Source organism: Homarus americanus, unplaced genomic scaffold, assembly GCF_018991925.1.
Source record: "Homarus americanus isolate GMGI-L3 unplaced genomic scaffold, GMGI_Hamer_2.0 scaffold45562, whole genome shotgun sequence".
Taxonomy (NCBI): domain Eukaryota; kingdom Metazoa; phylum Arthropoda; class Malacostraca; order Decapoda; family Nephropidae; genus Homarus; species Homarus americanus.
This window is the reverse complement of record NW_024744839.1, coordinates 4,119,082-4,140,494: the sequence shown is the minus strand read 5'-3', so window position 1 is coordinate 4,140,494 and position 21,413 is coordinate 4,119,082. Positions and strand designations below refer to the sequence as shown.

The following is a 21,413-nucleotide window of genomic DNA, read 5'->3' as shown; positions in this document are numbered from 1 at the left end:
GAAACTAAATGACAGGTTTAAAATTGGTAATTATAATAAAATAATGATCATGTTCTTGTAAATTATTTGAGGTCATAATAATCATAAAAATTGAACATATGAAAGGAATTCACTGGTAGATGAGAGTGTAATTGTAAAGTGACAAGTATTTTGCCAACATTTTAACCTCTTTAGAAAAATATATTTTTATTGTAGTATAAGAATTCAAAATATAATTTGCATCTTTGTTTTAACAGGAGGTACAAGAAGTGGCAAATTTTCTAGGAATCAAGCCTCTAATCATTAGAGGCGAAGAGCTGTCCGCTAAAGGTTTTGGTGGTATCTATGGTGTAGGAAAAGCAGCTGTCCATCCCCCTGCTCTTGTGGTGCTATCTCACCATCCACCAGGTGGGACAGAGAACGTGGCTTGGGTTGGCAAGGGTATTGTCTATGACACTGGTGGTCTTAGCATCAAAACAAAGGTAAGCACCAGTTAAAGATTATAGGTGTTCTCTGCTTTATTTACAATGATGTTACAGTTATAGAAGTGACAGTTCATTTATCCTACATGATTATTTGTGTAGATAGGCTTTTCAGCACATTTGCATCATATTCTTTAATTTTTTTTCAATGCCATGTTTTCATATGTTAATCTCAAATCTTGTATGATATATTTTCTATGAAGTGGAAACCTCACATACACTGAATAAAAGCAGTAACCCAATATACTCTATGGTAATAATGTAGCTGATCACCTTAAACCCGAGGGCAATACAGCTTATGCCTTGTACTATGACCTATATGGAAGAATATAATTCAACTTATAATCATGCTTCCGATAGGAATCAGTTATTTCCAATCACTTTCAGCACATTCCTATATTGCACATCACATTGCTGAACACTATTTTGCATAAATAGATAATTTAGAATATTATATACAGTACTGTACTCACACCCTGAATAATAATATGATGTTGGAATGATACTTGCACTTTATCAACTTGGGCGCCCCTGCACACACTTGGATTTTCTTATTTATACTTTAATTTACATTCTATGTACAGTTCAACACAAAAGCTAATGATACACTCAAGATGGAGGATGCAAAGCTAGTTCACCCTTACTATCTGGCCTACTACTCCAACACACAAACTGTATCAGAGTAGTTCAACAGTCGCATTACAGATCGGTTTAGACTTGGCAAAAGGACTAGTGAAGGATGATTAAATATTACTATGGGCTGATGGGTCTACTGATGGATGGTGATGGTAAGTGATATTAATATTCTGTATACGATGAAGCACATCATGTACAGTATACAGGGTCTCCATTTATATCTCAGAATACAATGGGGAAATCGAGTGTGATTACTTAATATCATGCTACGATAAGCTCAAGTTTAGAAATAATTAGTGTATTCTATACTTAAAAATATTATTCTAAATAGAAATATTGTACAAGTCACTGCAATGTTGCTTTGAGTTGTGTACTCCCCAATAAATGTGTCTACTCTCAATCCACAAAGAGGGCACTTTCTCTGATTTATATAGGCCAGAGTCATGGGCATATGAACCTTTGACCCTCTTTGGTGCGCATCCCAATTAATGACTTTTCCTTTCAGACAAGCATGCCAGGAATGAAGAGAGACTGTGGAGGTGCAGCAGCAATATTAGGGGCATTTTATGTTGCTGTGCGAGCAGGATATACACAAAATCTTCATGCTGTATTTTGTTTGGCTGAAAATGCTGTTGGACCCACTGCAACAAAGCCAGATGATATTCATACACTATATTCTGGAAGGTAATTAGAAGTTTTTGCTTTTTGTTGGAAGTCAGAAAAACATTCGATACAAATTGTATGTACTACTCGTAATCTAGTTCTGGTCGAGTAAAGAAAAAATTCTTCATTTGAGTTTTACACTAAAGCTTATTGCTAAGAGTTTCTTTTTTTGTGACACTTTGATGCATAGTAAGATGATCAGATTCATGTTTGCAATTTTCATGCCAGTAAAAACTTATTCCCTCTTGTAAATATAATTAACTTGGGTTCGTGCCAGGTAGGGTGACTATGGAGGCAATATATATGGCCAGGCAACTACAAAATAAATATCTAGGGAAGGGGAGATACTTTTGCTTTGTGTCAACCTATGAGGTATTTCAGTGGGCAGTGAGAAAGTCAGATCGAGTGGTGTCTTATTTTTAAGTGGTAATGCTGATAACTTAGTGTTGTCAGCAGATAATATTGAAGTGTTAGAGGAAAAATTAAGAAATGGAATGGAATCTAAAAGGGCATGAAAGTGAACATTGAACATAGCAAAAAACAAGTAATAATTAGTTGCATAGGTGAAGGACTTATGGTAGGAGCTAGAAAAGGGCTATATGCTGTATGTCAGAAGGGTATTGGCAGTAATTCAATACAGTAGACTCTTGCCATTCGTGGGTTTGCTATTAGCGATTTCGACGATTCGCAGTAAGCAGATGGCGGCTCTGGTGGCTAGCTTGCGAGCCTTTTCCTGCAGTGCAACGAGTCACCTCACACACCCGCAGCTTCTCATATCCCTCTGTTCGCATCTCGTGTTGTGTTCTTAAAAATTTTGTGTTTCTTTGTGAACTAAGGTAGTATAGAAGTTGCTATTCGCAGTTTTGCCAATTCGCACCATTCCTTGGAACCTAACCCTCGTATATAGCAAGGGTTTACTTAATGTGTGGAGTATTTGTGTAGAAGGTGGCTACACATGGGTGCAGTTATGTAAATGACAGACTGCCGACTTTAAGTGTGCTACATGTGGAGGTAATCATGTGGCCTTAGCACGGATGGTAAAGCTCAATGAGCTTTACCACTGATAATTCAGTGATTATTACTGTACTCAAGAAATGGCCCTGACAACTGATAATTCAATAATCTATTATTTCAATGGGATATTGGTTCCAACTCACAGAAAACGTATACATACAAAGTACTGTATACCAGTAATAGAATTAACAAAACATTTTATATAAACTAAATACAGTACTGTACTGTACAGTATACTGTACAATAATAAATAAAAACAATAGAATACGTAGTGTATTTTAACTTACTTTGAGGTGTGTATGTCGTATTCCCGGCAGCTTTGTTTACATATCAAACAGCTGATTGTAGAGGCAGTCGATGATGACATGCCTTATTCTTTACAGAGTGCATTGGTTCTAATGCCTTCTTCATGTTTCATAATAATTTCTGCACTGTATATTATCAATATGTTAACTAAATTTCAGAATGACCAATAATTTTAAAGTAAAAATGCAAAAATATTCAAATACCAAACAAACTCGATGTTCACTCCACTGTAAACAAAATTAAACAGAATCGTTGGTGTGTGATTCGATCAGTTAAAGGGCGCACAAAAACTGTTCTCTGTATATACATTATTATCAATATGTTAACTAAATTTCAGAGAATGACCAATAATTTTAATATAAAAATGCAAAAATATTCAAGATCACAACTTTCCTGATATTTACTCCACTTGAAACAAATGTAAACATAGAACCAATTACTGTATTGGCAGACTAGCCAATCAGCTGATCAGCTGATGCGCACAACAAAGTGTGTTTCTCGTAAGGCTGTCGTTACTCGAAGTTTTGTTCGTTAATGGAACTGAAAATCTTTATGGGAGCTAATTTGTTAACAGAAATTTCGTAAATTGAACCGTTCGTTAATCGAGGGACCACTGTATTGCAAGTTGCAGCTTCACTACGTCAAAATAGAAGCAAGTTCATAAGTTCAGTCACACGACATGCAGACACCATCATGGGCACAGCTCACCCCCAGTCACTACCTGGAGGAGATGAGATGCACATTGCTCCCAGCACTTCACAACTTTTACCATACTTTATCACACTGTCAGCTTTCCAAAAGAATTTACAACATACAGTACTCCCAGGCATGGCTCATGCATTCACCAATCATTCATGATGACATTTTTTTTGTTACATCATCACTTGTAATAATACCTTCTTACTCACTGGCTGTTGTTACATGTACTTCTTTCGTTACATAGTTGCGTACTTTTCACCACTATTTTGTTACCCCAATCAACTATTCTAATATGTGCATATGTACACAAGTACTCAATATCATATACTGTACATATGTATCTCTTGTGTTATAAAAAATTTTGAATGTGAATATGATTTTGATCTCCAACTTCAGGGTGTGGCTTAGCATCGAAGGCCAAGCTTTTTTTTTTGCATGAATTCTGTCCAAAACTCACTCTGCAGCTTATATTCTTCAAAATATGTTGTGGGTATACTTGTGTGTCTTGTCTTTTTTTTTTTTCATTATTGTTAATTACAAACCTGATATACAATAGGACTGTAGAAATCAACAACACTGATGCGGAGGGTCGTCTGGTTTTGAGTGACGGAGTGGCTTATGCAGCCATAGACCTGCACTGCACAACCATCTTGGACATGGCCACACTCACAGGTGCCCAGGGAACTGCAACAGGTTGGTTAACGACATACAGTACTCAACTGTAATATATTATTTATTTGTTATTTTATGTATAGTATATGTATATACTGTACTGTTCATGTTTACATATTTTCTCTAACGGAGAAAGAAAGCTGCTCGCATGCTTAATCTCCTATTGTTCTTGTTGGGTTTGCCCTCCATTATCCAGTGTTAAGGAAACCAGAATACCAAGATAAAAGCTGCAGTGTTTGGTATGGTCACACTGGATTACTGCTTTATCACCAACATGTTAATAGGGTATTACAGCTTGCAGATATTATATCTGTATACAGTATATACATAAGTTGACAATGTCTTTACCAGAAACTGCACTGCTCAGGTACCACAGAAACTTATAAACAAATAACCAGCATATGTTGAGGTTTGAGAAGAAAAAAATACGCAATTAATTCATATCTTGGAAATAAGTAAATTGCACAGTTTTAGTTTAGTGTTTATGGTGAATATAAGGGTTCTATGTATGATCTTGATTCTGGCATCCTGTATCATAGCATGAAAGTGTGAAAAATACAGCTACATTAATTAGAACTTAGTTTGCAAAATAATTCCCTAAACTGTTGACAAATGCTTGGAACTTGTTTTGTCTTGACTGCATAACATGTGGTATGGAATGTTTATGTGTAAATATTTGTTCTTGAATATAATTGGCTTAACAAAGGACTAAAGGCAGACCCTGCTTTACAAAAAGGTTACATTCCTGAAAACCGTGTAAACTGATGCACATTTTTCCTTGAACTTCCATTTATAAAAGCTGAGATAAATTCCTAAAAAAGAAAAACTCCAAACATCTTAAAATGCAACAAATTGCTACTAAACAAGTTATTATTAAAAGAATAAATAAATGTGTACACATTGATTATAAGAAAATAATGAATATGCCAAGTGAAATACATGCAGTAGTATAGTTAAGTACTGTATAGTAATGATTTTATACCTGTACTTAAAACAAAACTGGATGAGATTTGAAACATGGTGAACAGTATGAAACACTAAGACAACAGCAATAGAAATATTAGTATAGTATTACCCTATTAATACATTGACTCACATTATGTAATTGGAAACACTGTAACTTCTCTTTGGAAAAAATCCCACACTTCATCTCAGAAGAGTTATTGTGTCATCTTAGATTCCTGCTTTGTTTACATGGCATGAATACTGCAGTCAGACACCCGAGCTGTGACTGATGCTGGTTCAAGCATCAGGCCGGGTGAGTTCTTTATTTATTATTGATTTTCTTTTATTTTCAAGATACAGGAGGCCTCCCAAGTTCGCAGATTTTTACTTCGCGAATGACACCTTGGATGTACCCAAGAATGTCTGTGGGTAGTTTTAAAGTTCCCAGCATTTTTGCAACTGAGACAGGGAGCCAAACTTTCAAGAGACAGTAATTTCCTTTACCTGAATTGTAAATATATATATATATGTGTGTGTGTGTGTGTGTCTACACACATATATACAATACTACAGGTAAAAGAAATAATTGACCTAAGGGCAAACACATGAAGGGAATATACATTTCTTTGTACACAAGTAAAAATGTCCCCCCGGTCTGCAAATGTTATTCGCGGATTTGGCGATTCGCAGCCATTTTGAGAACCTAAACCCTGCAAATTTGAGGGACCCTTGTACTCTCAAATAAACACCATTGTGATAAAGCTGAGTTTAACAGTCTATAAGGAATTGAAAATTCTACGGCACTGTGAGTCCACCGTGGACTATTTCAAGTGTTTAAAAAGTGGTGGGTTTTTAAACTGTTTGCTTGAGAACATTGTAAAATAAAATAAAATCAGTACAATACATACTTTATTAAACACCCAACTTGATGCTTGAACCATTGTCATCATAGCTCAAGCATCCGTCACCACATTGTTCACACCATGTGCACCAGAATTTAGGATACTGCAAGAACTCCTCAGGGGTAAAGTGTGGGAATCCCCCCCCCCCCCTCGTAAAGAAATTATTTCCTATTATAGAATGGGATTCATTGTCTGCTTTCTTCTAAGTACAGTAAATGTTTAGAATTATTACTGAATCATACTGCATTTGTTCACGTAAGTTTATTACAGTACTGTATTGGCTAAATTCATTTTTTACATCAAAATTTCTATTTATTCATAATGGGAGTCAATTGGAAATGTTCTTCGATCTACAAGAAAAACAAAATATTTAAAAAAATTTCATGGAGAACCGTTTTGTAAATTGGGGAATATCAGTACTGTCTTATGTTTGTTGCAACAGGCAAACCAGTGTTCAACTTACATATAAGCCTTTATCTTTGTTTCAATATGATTAACTTAACTTTCCAGGAAAGTTCCATGGAGCAGTATTAACCAACAATCAACAGTGGGAGGAAGCAGCAGTTACAGCCGGGCAGTCCTCTGGGGATCTCATCCATCCACTTCCTTATTCCCCAGAACTTCATTTTGCAGAATTTGCATCAGCCGTAGCAGATATGAAAAATTCTATGGCCGTAAGTTCTTGAGTTAAAGATTGAAGGTTTGTGTAAATGTTTGCATTTTGATGCAATGTACAGTTAGTCCCCACAAAATCAAGTTCTGTTTTAACGAAAGATCGATTTTATGACCCTACGAGGCAGACAAGAAATGATGTTCCACTTTTATGAATCCACACAGACACACAATATTCAAATTTCCTGCACTATTTTAAGCTGTACTGCAATACGAGGTAACAACATTCAGCCACTGAGAATGCACAGTGAATAATTTTCGCTCGATGGCATGTGTATCCTTCTGCTCACTTGAATTTTGCCACCGTCATGAGCATACCTCTTGCTTGTCCGGAAGTGAATTACAAATAGTGAATCATGAACAAATCTGCTTCACTGAACATGAGTCGAAAGTGACTTGCTTGCTCTGGACCTAGTGGTGCCCCAGCAGTGAAAAAAAAACATACCATGTTATGAGTTTGGAGCAAAAACTGGATATTATGAAGAGGCATGAGAGTAGGTCAAGATATTACTGAAATTGGAAAAGTTTTTGGACTTCGTGCATCTATTTTGGTAACAACTACCAAGAATGCAGAAAATTTCAAGGTAAGTGGGAAGTCTTTGATTCCTGTGACTTCAACAAGGATAATTAAGAGCCAAAGACCACAACATGAAGATGAAGAAATTATCAAACTGCAAGAAGGAAGGCGAGGTTTGACTGCTACATCTGGAGAGACATTCACAACCAGCCACTTATGGGTCAACATATTTAAACAGGGCGCCTACCTTCATAACCTGAAGATGACAGGTGAAGCAACCAGCTCCGACACCACTGCAGCAAGCAAGTTTCCTAACCACCTTGAGAATTTCTTGAGGAAGGAGGTTATACACCACAACAGGTGTAAAATTATAAATTGAAGATAAGCAGGGTTGTGAATAGCAAGGTACCCTGTATTCTCATTCTGTACTGTGGAAAATTTTCCGGGAGTCTAAACTATGTATCTCATACTGAACAGACAGACTCGCACATCCTTGGAATATTTCCAGGTGCTGAGGAAAGTTTTCCAGGAGTTTAAACATCTAAACATCATCAACAACCTTGACCAGCTGTTTTTGTAAATTACATAAATAACAAATGGCTTTGCTTAGAAATCTGAATGTTAGGTTGAATTCACTTCTGGAATTGATGTTATCCTCCAAAATTGTCTCCCTTTCAGGACCGTTCAAATGCAACTTCATCATGTGCTGGCCTCTTCATTGCAGCTCATCTGGGTTTTGATTTTCCAGGAAATTGGATTCATGTTGATATGGCGTATCCAGTTCATTGTGTAAGTATTCTTGATTTTCTTTTAAATTTACAGTACAGTATAGTCTCGATTTACGCGAATTTGGTTTACGCATTTGTTCATTTACGCGGCACCTTGCCAGACTGACAATTTTTATTTACACGGTTCATTCCATCATTTACGCGGGAAGCGGCGCGGGCAGGGTGCACACAAGGTCGCCCAGTCAACAAAACATTACCGAGTTCTTCACCCGCCACAGCCAGCGCTAGTCAGTGATAGTGAGGATATGGACTTTGAGGGGTTTGACAGAGGCCCTGCAAGCCTCTGTGGTGGATAGTGATACAGGTGAGGGCCAATAATCTGCCCTCTGCCTCGGAACCAACCCCCCATCCCCGTGTGCCCAGCCATATTTTCTACTAACGTAAGTGTTCAAAAACCTAATATTATTGATATTTCTCTTAAATATTAATTATGTGTGCATACCATCATAAAATTAAGATGTTATTTTTACTACAACATACGTATTGTGTCGGAAAAAGTGTAGTTTGGGGGTCGGCCCAGTCTCTATTTCAATTAATCCCATATGTTCTGTTATTTCGTTTACGTGTTTCTCGTTTTACGCGGACCTCCACGGGTTCAATTGACCGCATAAATGGAGACTATACTGTATTGTATATATCAATCTTTTTTGGCCCTCTTGTCTGGGGTGGGTCAAGGAAAACATTTACCTCGAGAAAAGGAGGATGTGATTGTGAGAGAAGCAACAGAAAAGTGTGGAAGGCGATATATAAGGAGTTCCATGATGATGTCAGTGTTTACACGTGCTATTGAATTAAACAGGTTCAGTAGGCATTGATCTCCAGCTTTGTAATAACATAGTGATAATGCTTAAAGTTTCAGCTTGCTTCAATTGAAAGTTGTGCAACTTTGCTGCATCGTTTAAGATTGTAATGAGTGTTAGACTAGTGGTGATAAAGCTGTGTTTATAAATGCAATTGGATAAACAAGGGCTTGGATTGGGTGTGATAAATGTGAAAGTTTCTTAAGAAAACTATAACACACTTGACAGAGGCCTTGTTTGTTGAGAGCATTACTTAACTGGTTCAGCATCATCATAATAAGTTTAGGGTTTGCAATGTTGGATCCAAACCACCACTTAAAATGCTGCACTGTACATACTTCATTTTACTGCTTCAATTTCTTTTGTTAAATTTGCATTGACCAGACGACTGCTACTCACTTGAAATCCTTTATGTATTGACACGTGAAAGTTAATTCCAGCAAATATAACCAATTTCACTTCCATATATCACAGTCAAATTAATAATTAAATGATTGACTTTGGTAAATACCTTTGGATTACTAAAAAAAAATATGTATACAGTAATCAAATTTTTAAAGATTTTACGGGTGTATCCATCCTGCACTATTAATGAAATTGGCTTCATACACCATTCAAGAAAATGGTTTGGTGCTGTGCCATCCTTTATGAAATCTTAGCTAATCCTGTAGAAAATGTATGACAGTTAATAATTGAATGGTGGTTACAGTAAGAAAAAACTAGATAACAATATTGCTTGGATCTGGGTCAGTTTGAGCTGAGTTGCTTGGGTCTGGGTAAGTGTGAGATTAAAGTGCCTCAACCAATAAGCGTTGAGCTTACAGCTGGATTCAGGGGCTTTCCCGCTCAGTCTGTTACATCATAAAGTTGTAAAGTTGCCTTTTTCTTTAATAAATTTACATTTCTTACATTGATAGCAGGATTTTCTGATAATAGTGTCAAGCAACTAATTTAAGAGATAAAAAACATGTTGAACTTTGGAAAACGATGAAATTTAAAATGTTTTGTATACTATAATAATAATAATGGATGGCTATATGACTTTCTTAAAATATTGATGTATGCTTTTCTTAAAACCTAAATATGGTGTATACTTTTCACTGTCACACAGAATGCCTTAAATCATTATCATCATCAAAGATAAATAAAAACATACAGTAATACAGTATCCCCTTTTGCTGGAATAATTGGTGCAGAACCCTTCTGGGATCGAGAGATTTCCAGATAACGAGATGAATCTTTCAAACCCGGAAAAAATCTCACATCCCTGAAATTTTTCCAGGTACAGAACTGTAATGAGAAGTTTTCCGAATTTAACTATGCATCTCACATGGACATCGGCTATCCCACATCCCCCGAATAATTCTGCGTGCTGGGGAAGTTTTCCAATAGTCTAAGAGAGGCTAAACTACATATCTCATTTTGGACGGACACTCTCCACATTACATTTAGGCTGTGGGCATGAGGAAAATATTTACAGGTTGTAAAAATGTGTATAAACTTTAATTCACATCATCTGTTCTAATTGTGTCAGAGAAATAAATTTGATATTATGATCCCGACTAAATTCTTTACAAATTTTTTTAAATAAAAGATCCTTAAACATAATATTTTGACATGATTTAACGATGGGGACTCGACTCTTATGAAAAAGGGTAAGAAATGTTTATACTGGAGTCTATAAAAGCAGTTCTAATTAACTTAGAAACACAATTTTATTAAATAATCCTGAATAGTTTATCTAAAAGTTTAGTCATATAATTTTTTTTTTTCTGAGTGGAATTCTCCACCTTATACTGAGGAAAGTTTTCCTGGGAGTCTAAGCAATACATCTGGCACAGACAGATACAAGAGCTGTATTTATTTACACAAACACCACTGTACATGTATAATGTACAGTGTGAAAAAAAAAATTAATGCTACTATACTGTACTGTATACTGTATTCACCAGCAGATGCTGTCATCTTGAGCCTACAGTAGGCATACACTGTCCACTGTTGAATGTAATACATAGCTGTAATCACTTTTTAAACATTAATACTTGCGATGGAAGTGTGGAAGGGGATTATAGCATTTATTTATTTTTTTTTTTTTAGCTGAGAAAAAATGCCCCACCCCCTCCTCAAGAGTTACAGCTGATTGGCTATTGCAAACCTGTCCGATTTTGTCCTGAGTAATGATGTATTTCTAAATGAGTTTATTCATAATCGTTGGGATGACCATTCCTGACGAGAAAGATATTTAGCTAAATTATATAAGATACATACCTTCATTATTTCAAACATAAGCACATAGGAAGTTTATCAGAAGTATTATACGTGAATTAACTGATAAACTCGGGTTTGCAACCGAATTTTGAATCTGTATTTGTAATGCTACTTCACTTTGGGTGAATGCCACATTATGTCATTCTTTATTTATATTGGAAAATATACCATGCTGTTCCGAAACATGAATAGCTCCAGTTTCGCATCCCATCATAATGGAACCCGGCCCAACGAAGTTTTACCATACGGTCGATAATTCCGGAAAGTTTAGTACAGGTACTGGGTTTCATTTCAGAGTGCCGATCACTTGTTTTGAGCAAGTGTGGCTGAACCCATACACACGCAGGGCTACCAGTGTGAGGAATGCCTCAGGGGCCTTTTTGAAACACTTCGTCTGTAGTATGTTTGTTTCGCGCAGGAATTGTAACGGAAGTTTTTTTTACCAAGTGTACAGTACTGTACAGTACAGTATACAGTGGGGTATGCTATAACGAACGGATCCTACTACGAATATTCCTATAACGAACGGTTTTACATATAAAATTGAGAATGCTATAACGAAGGGAAACTCCTACAACGAACATTATTTAAATTTTTTTTTTTTTTTACTAATTTATTTTTTTATTACAAGTATTAATGATATTCTTTATTTCAGGGGTTTAGATGCATATTTATGCACTTTTTTTACAATTTTTTATTATATTTTTCAGTGTTAAGTGGTTGTATTTGGGGGCCTGGAACGGATTAATCCTATAACGAACAAGGTTCTAGAACCAATTAGATTCGTTATAGCATACCCCACTGTACGTAATTTTAATCACTTTTTACGTCTCAATACTGCTTTAACACTATTGTTGCTGATGGTGTCCTGATACAGTACTGTACAGCACAAATTGTATGCAAAAACATCAGCTAGAGAGGGAACAACCTTCTCCATTGGCAGCAGAATATGAACTGAGTGTCCAAGCAGCTAGGGCACCCACAGAATATCTCAGAAATTTTTTCCAATACCCAGAATGGAGAGATTACTGTCTATAGATTATTGTTTATTGTAATTATTGTTATTAACATATATTATTTCCACCAATGTTTAGTCGTACTTGGAACCTAATCCTGTTTTTCCCACTGAACTTAGGTTTTTGTTATTACAATGTTTTTAAGAATCTATCTCCCACAAATATCTTGGGTCTGCTTTATTAGATTTTCTTTTTTGACGGGTAATTTAGTGTACATATAAATGAGGTTTCACTTTTTGGTGAGTTCATTTATCATAGAAATATACTGTATATGAGGCTTTTAAGTTAAAAATTGATTCATGCATTTTATCTTTGTAGGGTGAACGAGCTACAGGCTATGGCGTTGCTCTATTACCAACTCTCTTTGGCCATCACTCCCAAAGCAGAATTTTCCGTAATCTGGCACCCATATCTGCTGAGAACGGGGAGTGTGAAAATGACTGCAAAGCTTCTAAGAAGATGAGGTTATCATAGTGAACTGTGTTATCAGTAGTATATATATTTATATATATATATATTTTCAGGGGGTCCCTGGTTTATGAACAGGTTTTGTTCTTAAGGACATTTTTAAATAAAAAATGTACGCAAGTCGAAACACATGCTATGTGCATACCATACTTACAAAACAATGTTTAAAATCCCACTATATCATAGCCTAAGTCCTTATATACTGTACATCTAAAATCACCTAATTTAAGAGAAAGAAATAGAATGACAAAATACAGTAAATAAAAGTAAAAAAAATAAGGTATTAGGTAAATGAAATACTGTAAATTTAAAGTTGAACCTTTTTCCTAGCGGCGGGCTTTCGTAAGTCGGGACCCCCTGTATACATATATGTATGAATTACTAGTAAATGGTATTCTATTGACAATAACAGTGCCCTTCAAACTGTCATAAACCCAAATAATTTTTCCCTAAATTGCATTTTAGTTATTTATATTTTCCACTTACAATGTGTAAATATAGCCTTATTGAGTTGATAAAAGGTTATATAGGGTTTCATCTCAGGTAACATCTTTTAAAGTTATTTATGGTGGATCATTTAATATTCAAGTAAGATATGAATTTGGATTACCATGTTATACCCACATTTTTTAATCACTTCAATCAGTGTGAAGCACAATCCCATGTGCAAAGATACTTAACCCTCATGGTAATATGGATTCTTGCTGCACAGCCAGATAAGGCAGTTCCCTTTTTATTCAAAGCCACTAATAATTATTACTTTAAAGTCGGAAATGAAATACAGTACTGTACCTAGTTTCAATAAATTGTGAGAACTACGTAGAATGGGTAATGCTTATACTGTACCTGTATTTTATCTAAAGAAACCTACTTTCTGTAATTAAGATATTAATTATTAGGTTATAATTAGATGGACAATTTTTGACTGTGCAATATTTGATGATGTGTAACTTGTTACATGAGTCCATAATATAGCTGTCACTGTGCCATTGATTTTGATTTGTGGAATGTGTCTTCCAGTTGTAAATCTCAAAATTTTGAAAGAATTTTTTTTTGGGTCCTACAGACTTAACACTCTCAGGGTCTTCATACCCATAAACACATATGAAAGAATTTATCATCTTGGGGTCTTCATATGCAAAAAGCCATATGAACATGTGGTGATAAAAAAAATGTTTAAAATTGTTTATTGTCGGCTAGATACGCATACCTGTATTGTCACTTTCATACATCTGGCAGCTTCCCTGCCTGTATGCACACACCACTGCAGCTATCATTGTTGCCATATCAGAAATAAAAATTCATTTATAGGAAATTTTTATATCCTCAGGAAATGCCATTACGCATTGAAATACAGTATACTGTACACATTTGTTCAGTGCTAAACATGTAAGGATTACCAAGGAACAAATTTAATGTTCTGAGCACATATAATAATGCGGGTATAATGTCATGTATAAACCTTTTTCTTGTGCATACTGATAGTTTTTCCTCAACATAGGCTTTTGTATGAAAAACATATTTTATTGTATGTACTTATCTTATACTATTTATAGATAATTAACTTGCAATTTTCTTGGTATTAACCCCATGTTTCTATCTCATAGTATGCATGCTATGACTAAAATTGTAGTTATCTGACACACATGGGTGTAGTGTGTGAGGGAGACTGCTGGAGTGTGGAACATGAGCGGCTGGCCACAGAGAGGAGGCAAAATCCTGAGAGTGTTAAGACAAAAGCAAGTGCAATTTATGCAGATGTTCTCATGTTTTCTTATCAGTCACTATTGTTTGATAAATGTTTACTGTGTATACTCAAAACAACACACTTATGTTTACCTTGTGTTAAAATAACCATTCTGTATAGTATTTAGTGTTATGGTATTTAAAGTACCTGTGCTTTCATTCATTGCTTTGGAAATTTTAGACCAGTAGATTTTCCCTTAAGTTTGTAACTAGAAAACCAGAATAAAGAGCAAGATTGCAGAAATTAAACTAATCAGTAATGTGTAATACTGTATAGTATTTTGATTATGATAAAAATTACAAATAAAATTGTTTAATGGTGTACTGCTATTAAGCAGATTTTCCCTACAAAAATCCGGCATGGTAATAATTATGTAAATACCTGTAATAAGGTACTTATCAGAAAATATTAGAAAGAATTTAATGTACAAAAATAAGGTAAAATAAGTAAATTAATTGCTGCAGTCATCATTGTCATCGACATTTTACGTCCATTAAATTATTACCTGGTGGCAACTCTCCAGGCTGTGCAATCTCTTACAACCTCTCTAGTCAGGTATTTATCCCTGATATAATTTCTCATAACCCCTTCCTAAGTCATTCTTGGCTCAACAATATCTCTCCTCCCCTCCATATTTAAACTCGTCACTTGATCTAATTGGTTTCCACTTGCCAGAACCATATCAGCAAACCTCTGTGCATAACTTGACCAAGACTCTCAGTACCCAACCACCTTTTTATCTCTGAACAGGATTGTCTATCTCTCAACATGACATTACAGATCCATCTATCCATTCTCATTTCAGTTTGATCAAGTCAACAGCTGTTATCTTCAGTAACTGTCCGTGTTTCACTGCCATACAACAAAATATTTCTGACTTAGGTTACATACAGCTTTCCTTTCAAGTGAGGAGAAGGTCTTCTCGATGTCAATTAAGGCAACAACTCCCGAAACTACTACCAGACACTTCTAACTCTTGCACCTGAGGTAGCTTTGGCACCACAGATCATGTCTTCCAGGTAACAGAAATCAACACAGTCCATTAAGATACCACCATTGTCAAGCTTTTTCTGGCTTAAGGTCACATGATTATCTGAACAAACAGCACACACAAATTCAGCAGTCTGCCATTTACACCAATGCATCTCTAGTATACCCATCTTTCACACTCATTGCATATTGAATTACTGCCAACACCCTTTCAGACAGCATATGACCATTTTCCACCACAGGTCCTTCACTCACCATTCACTTTCATAACTTTTGACTCCATTCCATCGTACCAGTTCTTATATCACTTCTTTATCTCTTCAGTACTATCTGCTAATCAGCCTACAACTTCCAGGGTAGACCACTCTTAAAATCTTGCATTAGTACTTCTAATTCCATGATAAATAAAGGGGCCTCACTTTCCTCACCATTTACTCTCACAAGAGGTTTTGAAGCCCTCAGACACCCCTTGGGAACATAACCCCTTTCATAAATAGGGTAAGACCTGTACAGGTATGGAACCATTTATCCGGCACACTTGGGACCTGGGGGTTGCTGGATTTTGGAACGCCAGGCCTTAAATGGACAGTATATTACTGGCTGTGAAGCCTCTGTTCACATTACTAGATTTACACCTAAAAGTACAGTCGCTTTAACTGTACACTGTAACATTAAAACTTAAAATTGTAGGCACATAAACAGCAATAATGAAAGTGTATAAATAGTACAGGGTACAGTAATAATGAAAGCATTCAAAGAAAAAAAATTATACTAGTTAGTATACAAACTGTGTTGCAGGCACCCATGATACTCGCCTTAGCAAAGGTGTTCTGCTGCAGACCTTCCAACCTCTTCACTCACACTCACCACACAGCTTCAGGGATGATAACCCATAGATACGTTAATTTCTATACCTTATGATAAGTATTTATTTGGTTTCTTATTGCACTTTTTGTATGTAGGATTATGTGTGCAAGTAACAGAGTTGTTATAATGTTACTGCTTCACTGCGCTTCAACAACGAAGGTCTTTAAGCACATAACACGGTTAGTACAGGTGCCTGTAATTACACTATTCTAACAATATTTAAAATATATGGGATAGAACTTTCTGCATAACCGAGTAAAAATTAAATAAATAAATTACATACTATACTGTATCTATCCAAATTTACAAGTAGAAAAATAACCATAGCATAACATAGCTCACAGGTGGGAAATGGTTGGAAATACCTCCGCTCAGCCTGGGAATTACTTTTGGCACTCATTTTAAATAATTTGTTCCAGAACATACTGTAGTTGGTTTTTGGAGTCTTCCAGATATCAGGACACCAAATAAACGGTCCAATACTAGCTTTGATAATTTTTGGGCCAAAAACATTTTCTCTTGGAATTGATGTGTTTTAATTACAGTACTTACCGGGTAGTACACCCAGAATGAGAGAAGACAACAAAAATTGCTATAAAAGATTCAAGGAGGTGAGAAAGTCTAGTTGCATCATCATTATTACAGGTATTTTAGTGCCATTTTCCACACTTGTGAGGGTTAGCCACAATTGCCTGATGGCAGCTCTCCACACTACACAGTTCTTGTAGCCTTTCTTGTCAGGTTCTTACAACCTCTTCCCACATTAATCTTGACCAATTGATCTCGCCAATTCCTTACGCATGCCCAAATCATATCTGCCTACCTCTATGCAAAGCCTCGCCAAAATTAAAATCCCCCCTCCCAACAATATATACTGTATATCTACATAGTATTGTGTTATTTTTGTAAGTAAATTAAATGTCTTTGGTGTACACCATTAAACAATCATAATGTATCTTTGGGAAAGTTCAGCTTGGCAATGTTCCAATGTTTCAAGTGGGAAGGGAGGAAGCATGGGAAGTGACCTTGCTCAGAAAACTTAAAATATTTCAAATCTGGCATACAGTTGGACCTTACAGTGTTGGGTATCTAAGGTTATCTTGTAAATGCAAGACAATAATCCACCATCAAGATGTAGTGCTTGTCTAGTAGATGAACAATATTCCATTCTTATCTGCAGGGGAGGGAAAAATGTGAGTTGCAATCTAGGGGATGGTTGTGCACTATCTCCTGTCCCTCCACAGGGTCAGCCCTGCAGGATCCAACCAATGGATCTTCCACAGTTTCGAAGAAAGGTGTGGGTGGCCAAGGAGATGGTCATGCAATATCTCTTGTCCCTCCGCAAAGGGCAGGTCAGTCCACAGTTTTGAAGATAAAGCTGAAATTTGCTAGGGAGGTGCAGATAGCCTAGAGGATGGTTGTGCACTATCTCTTGTCCCTTCATTCATTCAAGGCCAGGTAACTTGATCTCGGTCATGGACACCACCATGCCAATGCATTTACCATTTGGACACCAGCTACTAAAATTTTCATCTAACCCATGGAGACTACATTCATTACATGACATATACAGTATTACAGTTTATATACACACACCCGTGCATAGTATTTCAGGTCTCCATCTTGCATTTAACTGAACATCATGGATACCATGCATGCTGAGGTTTATACCATTTGACTGTTAGCCACCAGCTCTTAGTCATACTTTGCCTGTGGAGACCATAGTTCTTGCATGGCTCGGGTATTCCAGTCTGAATGCAGTCTAGTTTGGATGTGTGCGTTGCATCCTTTTGGGTTTCCTTGTAACTTTTAATTGTATCTTGGCAGGAAATTGTATTGGGTTTGTACATTATATATGAACAGTATAGCACAGTGATGAAATACAGTACAATATGCATATTCCATGCATAATAATGTTTTGGCTATCCTTCCAAAATCTAGGTCATGGACACCATCAACCTGAGGCTTATACAATACCATTTGGTCACCAATTAATAAAATTTTACATCTAACCCATAGATACTATATCCATTACATGACATATTCCACTCTCCAAATGGATTAATGTGGTTGTGATCTGTGGTTATTCAGGATTTGTGGTAACTAATAAATTTTTAGTGGACAGCATACTGGAGTCCATATACAGTAATGGTATAGAAATTTGCTGTGAATGTTGTTTCATGTTTCTTTCTGGATTTTGACCAAATGTCATTGACACCATGCCGAGTTTGTCACCTTTCAGCCACTAGGCATGACACTTCCTGTAATGGCCGATGTTCATATGGTATAAGTCTTGGAATAACAGTATCCATGATGTACAGTAGGTTTGAATCATGGATGGGTAGTTGGAATTTTTTTTTCTTAATATGTTTGGACAAAAACATCTGTACCTCATCCAATAGGTGCCTTGAGTATTACTATATTGAAGTCCTCATTACTTATTCAAAGCAAGAACTTATTTTTAAAGACAGGAAATCCTACAGCAAATTGAATTTCCTAGTTTTGTTATTTATTCTTTGCATTTCTTTTCACTAATACTGTATTCCAAAAATTATGTAAAATTGTACATAAAAATCTTGATTTATCCCAAATTCAGAAAAAAAATGAAAATACTGTATTGTTGATGTTAATCTTTTTATTATTGGCCATGTACTTACTAATTATTAATTAAATTTTTATCATGATACATTCAAACAATAGCAGTTTATATCCACTGTTCTTGTTTGCATCAGTTATATAACAAAGGCTTTTTTAATTAGTCCTGTATATTAACAAATAACACATTAGTTATGTATTTCAGGAATTCTCTTTGTCAATACAACACTAAAAATTTAATACATGTACTTGTGTCAATGCCAAGTAGGTAGGTACAGTACTGTAGTAAGATAAAGTGAACTGATAAAAAATAGATATACCTGTATGTATACAAGGTAATTTTGTAATGTCCCACCAGCAATATTTTATTAAATTAAAAAAAATAATATAGGTATACCCCGCTTAATATAGTGTAGGGCAAGAATTCCTTTTAAACACTATGGTAGGCAAAATTACATTATACAAACCATGTCTTCCCACTGAAATACACGTAGTACAGTATCTCAATACATTCCCAGCCCAAGATTTCCAGCTCTTAAAATGTAAAACAAAACTGTGTACTGTATGCTAAACAATATAATAAAGAGAAGAAATGAACAACGAAAACAAGCAAATAAATTTAAAATTACACTCGCCATCAGTGGAGGTGTCAAAGTTTGAAGCTTTGCAATTCTAATATTTAATTTGGGTACAGAAAAATATAAATACCTGGTACAGGTATTGCAGTTTATAATGTAAAGGGTAAAGTATCGATTAATTATAGAGTGCAAAATACTACAAATTAAAGTACTGTAGTGATATTTGTAGGAAACATACAGTACCTGTGAAATAAAATGAGTGTACAGTTAGCCTCAGAGCTTTTGAGACCATTGTCATACAACCAGAACAGCCCTTGCCATTTTAGTTACTGTACACTGCTCTGTACAGTAAATTTTTGGGCTAAATATTAAATCTTGAGGGTATTGTATACAGTACAGTATAGGGCGAAATAATGGTTACTGAATATGTTGTCTACTCCCTCCCTTGTAATACATGGGTAATATACTATGGTACCTTCGGTAAAGAATTTTAATAACTTGTCAACTTAATTATCACTTGACGGCATTAAGTTGGGTATACATTTACTTTTACCTTCAGCATTATTAATTACTGAATTTTAATGTAGGATAGTACAAGATATGTCTGGGAAAGATTCATCTCAGTAATTTATTTGTATCCATAGCACCTTTCAATTTTATTATCAGACCATACAGTAGGTTACCTTTTAAAATATATTCCATTTTAAAAGGTATACAAGATTAAAAATTTACTGTACAGAGCATTACCCCGCTTTACGCGGTTTCACTTTACGCGATTTCTCATGTACGCGGTGCCTCGCCAGAACCGAACTTTCACTTTCCGCGGTTCATCTGCCCATATACGCGCAGTGTCCGGCTCGACGCTATTTTTAGATTCGCCTCCGCCTGGGCAAGCCGCGCGGTAAGGTTGCACAGTGCATGTCTCTGTTGCGTTATCACTGACATCATATGACGTATCGGACTGTGATTGGCCATGCAACCCTACCCCCCCTCTGCTGCTAGCTGTAATTGGTTTAAAGTAATATGACGTGTCCACCCAGGGGGGGAGGAAAGACGACGCTTGACCTAGCTGCGGCAATTTCATCCCTCCAGGCCCCGTATGCCGACCCATCTCTTCTACTAACGTAAGTGTTAAGTGTTACACCTAACCTTTATTTTTCCTAACTTAACCTTTATTTTTCCTAACCTAACCTCTTCTATATTACTTGTTTGTGCATACCATCATAACGTTAAGATAAAATTTTTACTACAACATAGTTGTGTGTCGTCAAAAAGTGGAGTTTGGGGGTCGGGCCAGTCTCTATTGGAATTAATCCCATATGTTCTGTTGTTCCATTTAAGCGGATTTCACTTTCCGCGGTACCCTGTGGGTTCAATTGACCGCGTAAATCGGGGTACTACTACTGTGTGTGTGTGCAAGTAAATCACTGTAGGTGTGCGTGGTCCAAGTATATGCTGATAACCACAAGGAAACACGAAGTTCCCAAGCGCATTCGTGTAATTCACATCTTTGATTGAGTAGACAAAAAAAAATAAAAATTATATATATCATTCCTTTTCAAAAATAAACTCAAATACAAGATAGATAACTGGTCAACCCTAAGCCCCAGATTAAGGTGCTGCTGGCATGCCCCCCCCCCCTCCCTCCCCCGAGAAAAATAAACTAAAAAAATTGTGGCAGGAACAGGCAGACGTTCTGGAACATCACTCAGGCCCTGAGGGTTAAACTTTTTTTAGTATCAGCAATAAATACAGTTCTCCTTGGAATTACAGACAACACTTTAGTAAAAATTTAGTCCACCACAAAGT

At 36.1% G+C, this 21,413-nt stretch overlaps 1 protein-coding gene across 6 annotated transcripts in view; it reads left to right on the top strand.

The window, feature by feature from the left end:
• LOC121878199 (probable aminopeptidase NPEPL1) overlaps positions 1–14,895 on the top strand; it is a 29,432-nt gene extending 14,537 nt beyond the window's left edge. For all 6 annotated transcript variants that reach the window (XM_042384266.1, XM_042384265.1, XM_042384268.1 and 3 more), the window contains 6 exons: positions 237–461; positions 1,603–1,781; positions 4,336–4,472; positions 6,809–6,972; positions 8,166–8,276; positions 12,678–14,895. In XM_042384266.1, the coding sequence (XP_042240200.1) occupies positions 237–461; positions 1,603–1,781; positions 4,336–4,472; positions 6,809–6,972; positions 8,166–8,276; positions 12,678–12,833 (972 nt within the window). In that variant the 3' untranslated portion in view covers positions 12,834–14,895. The remainder of the gene's footprint in view (positions 1–236; positions 462–1,602; positions 1,782–4,335; positions 4,473–6,808; positions 6,973–8,165; positions 8,277–12,677) is intronic.
• Positions 14,896–21,413: the final 6,518 nt, after the last annotated feature.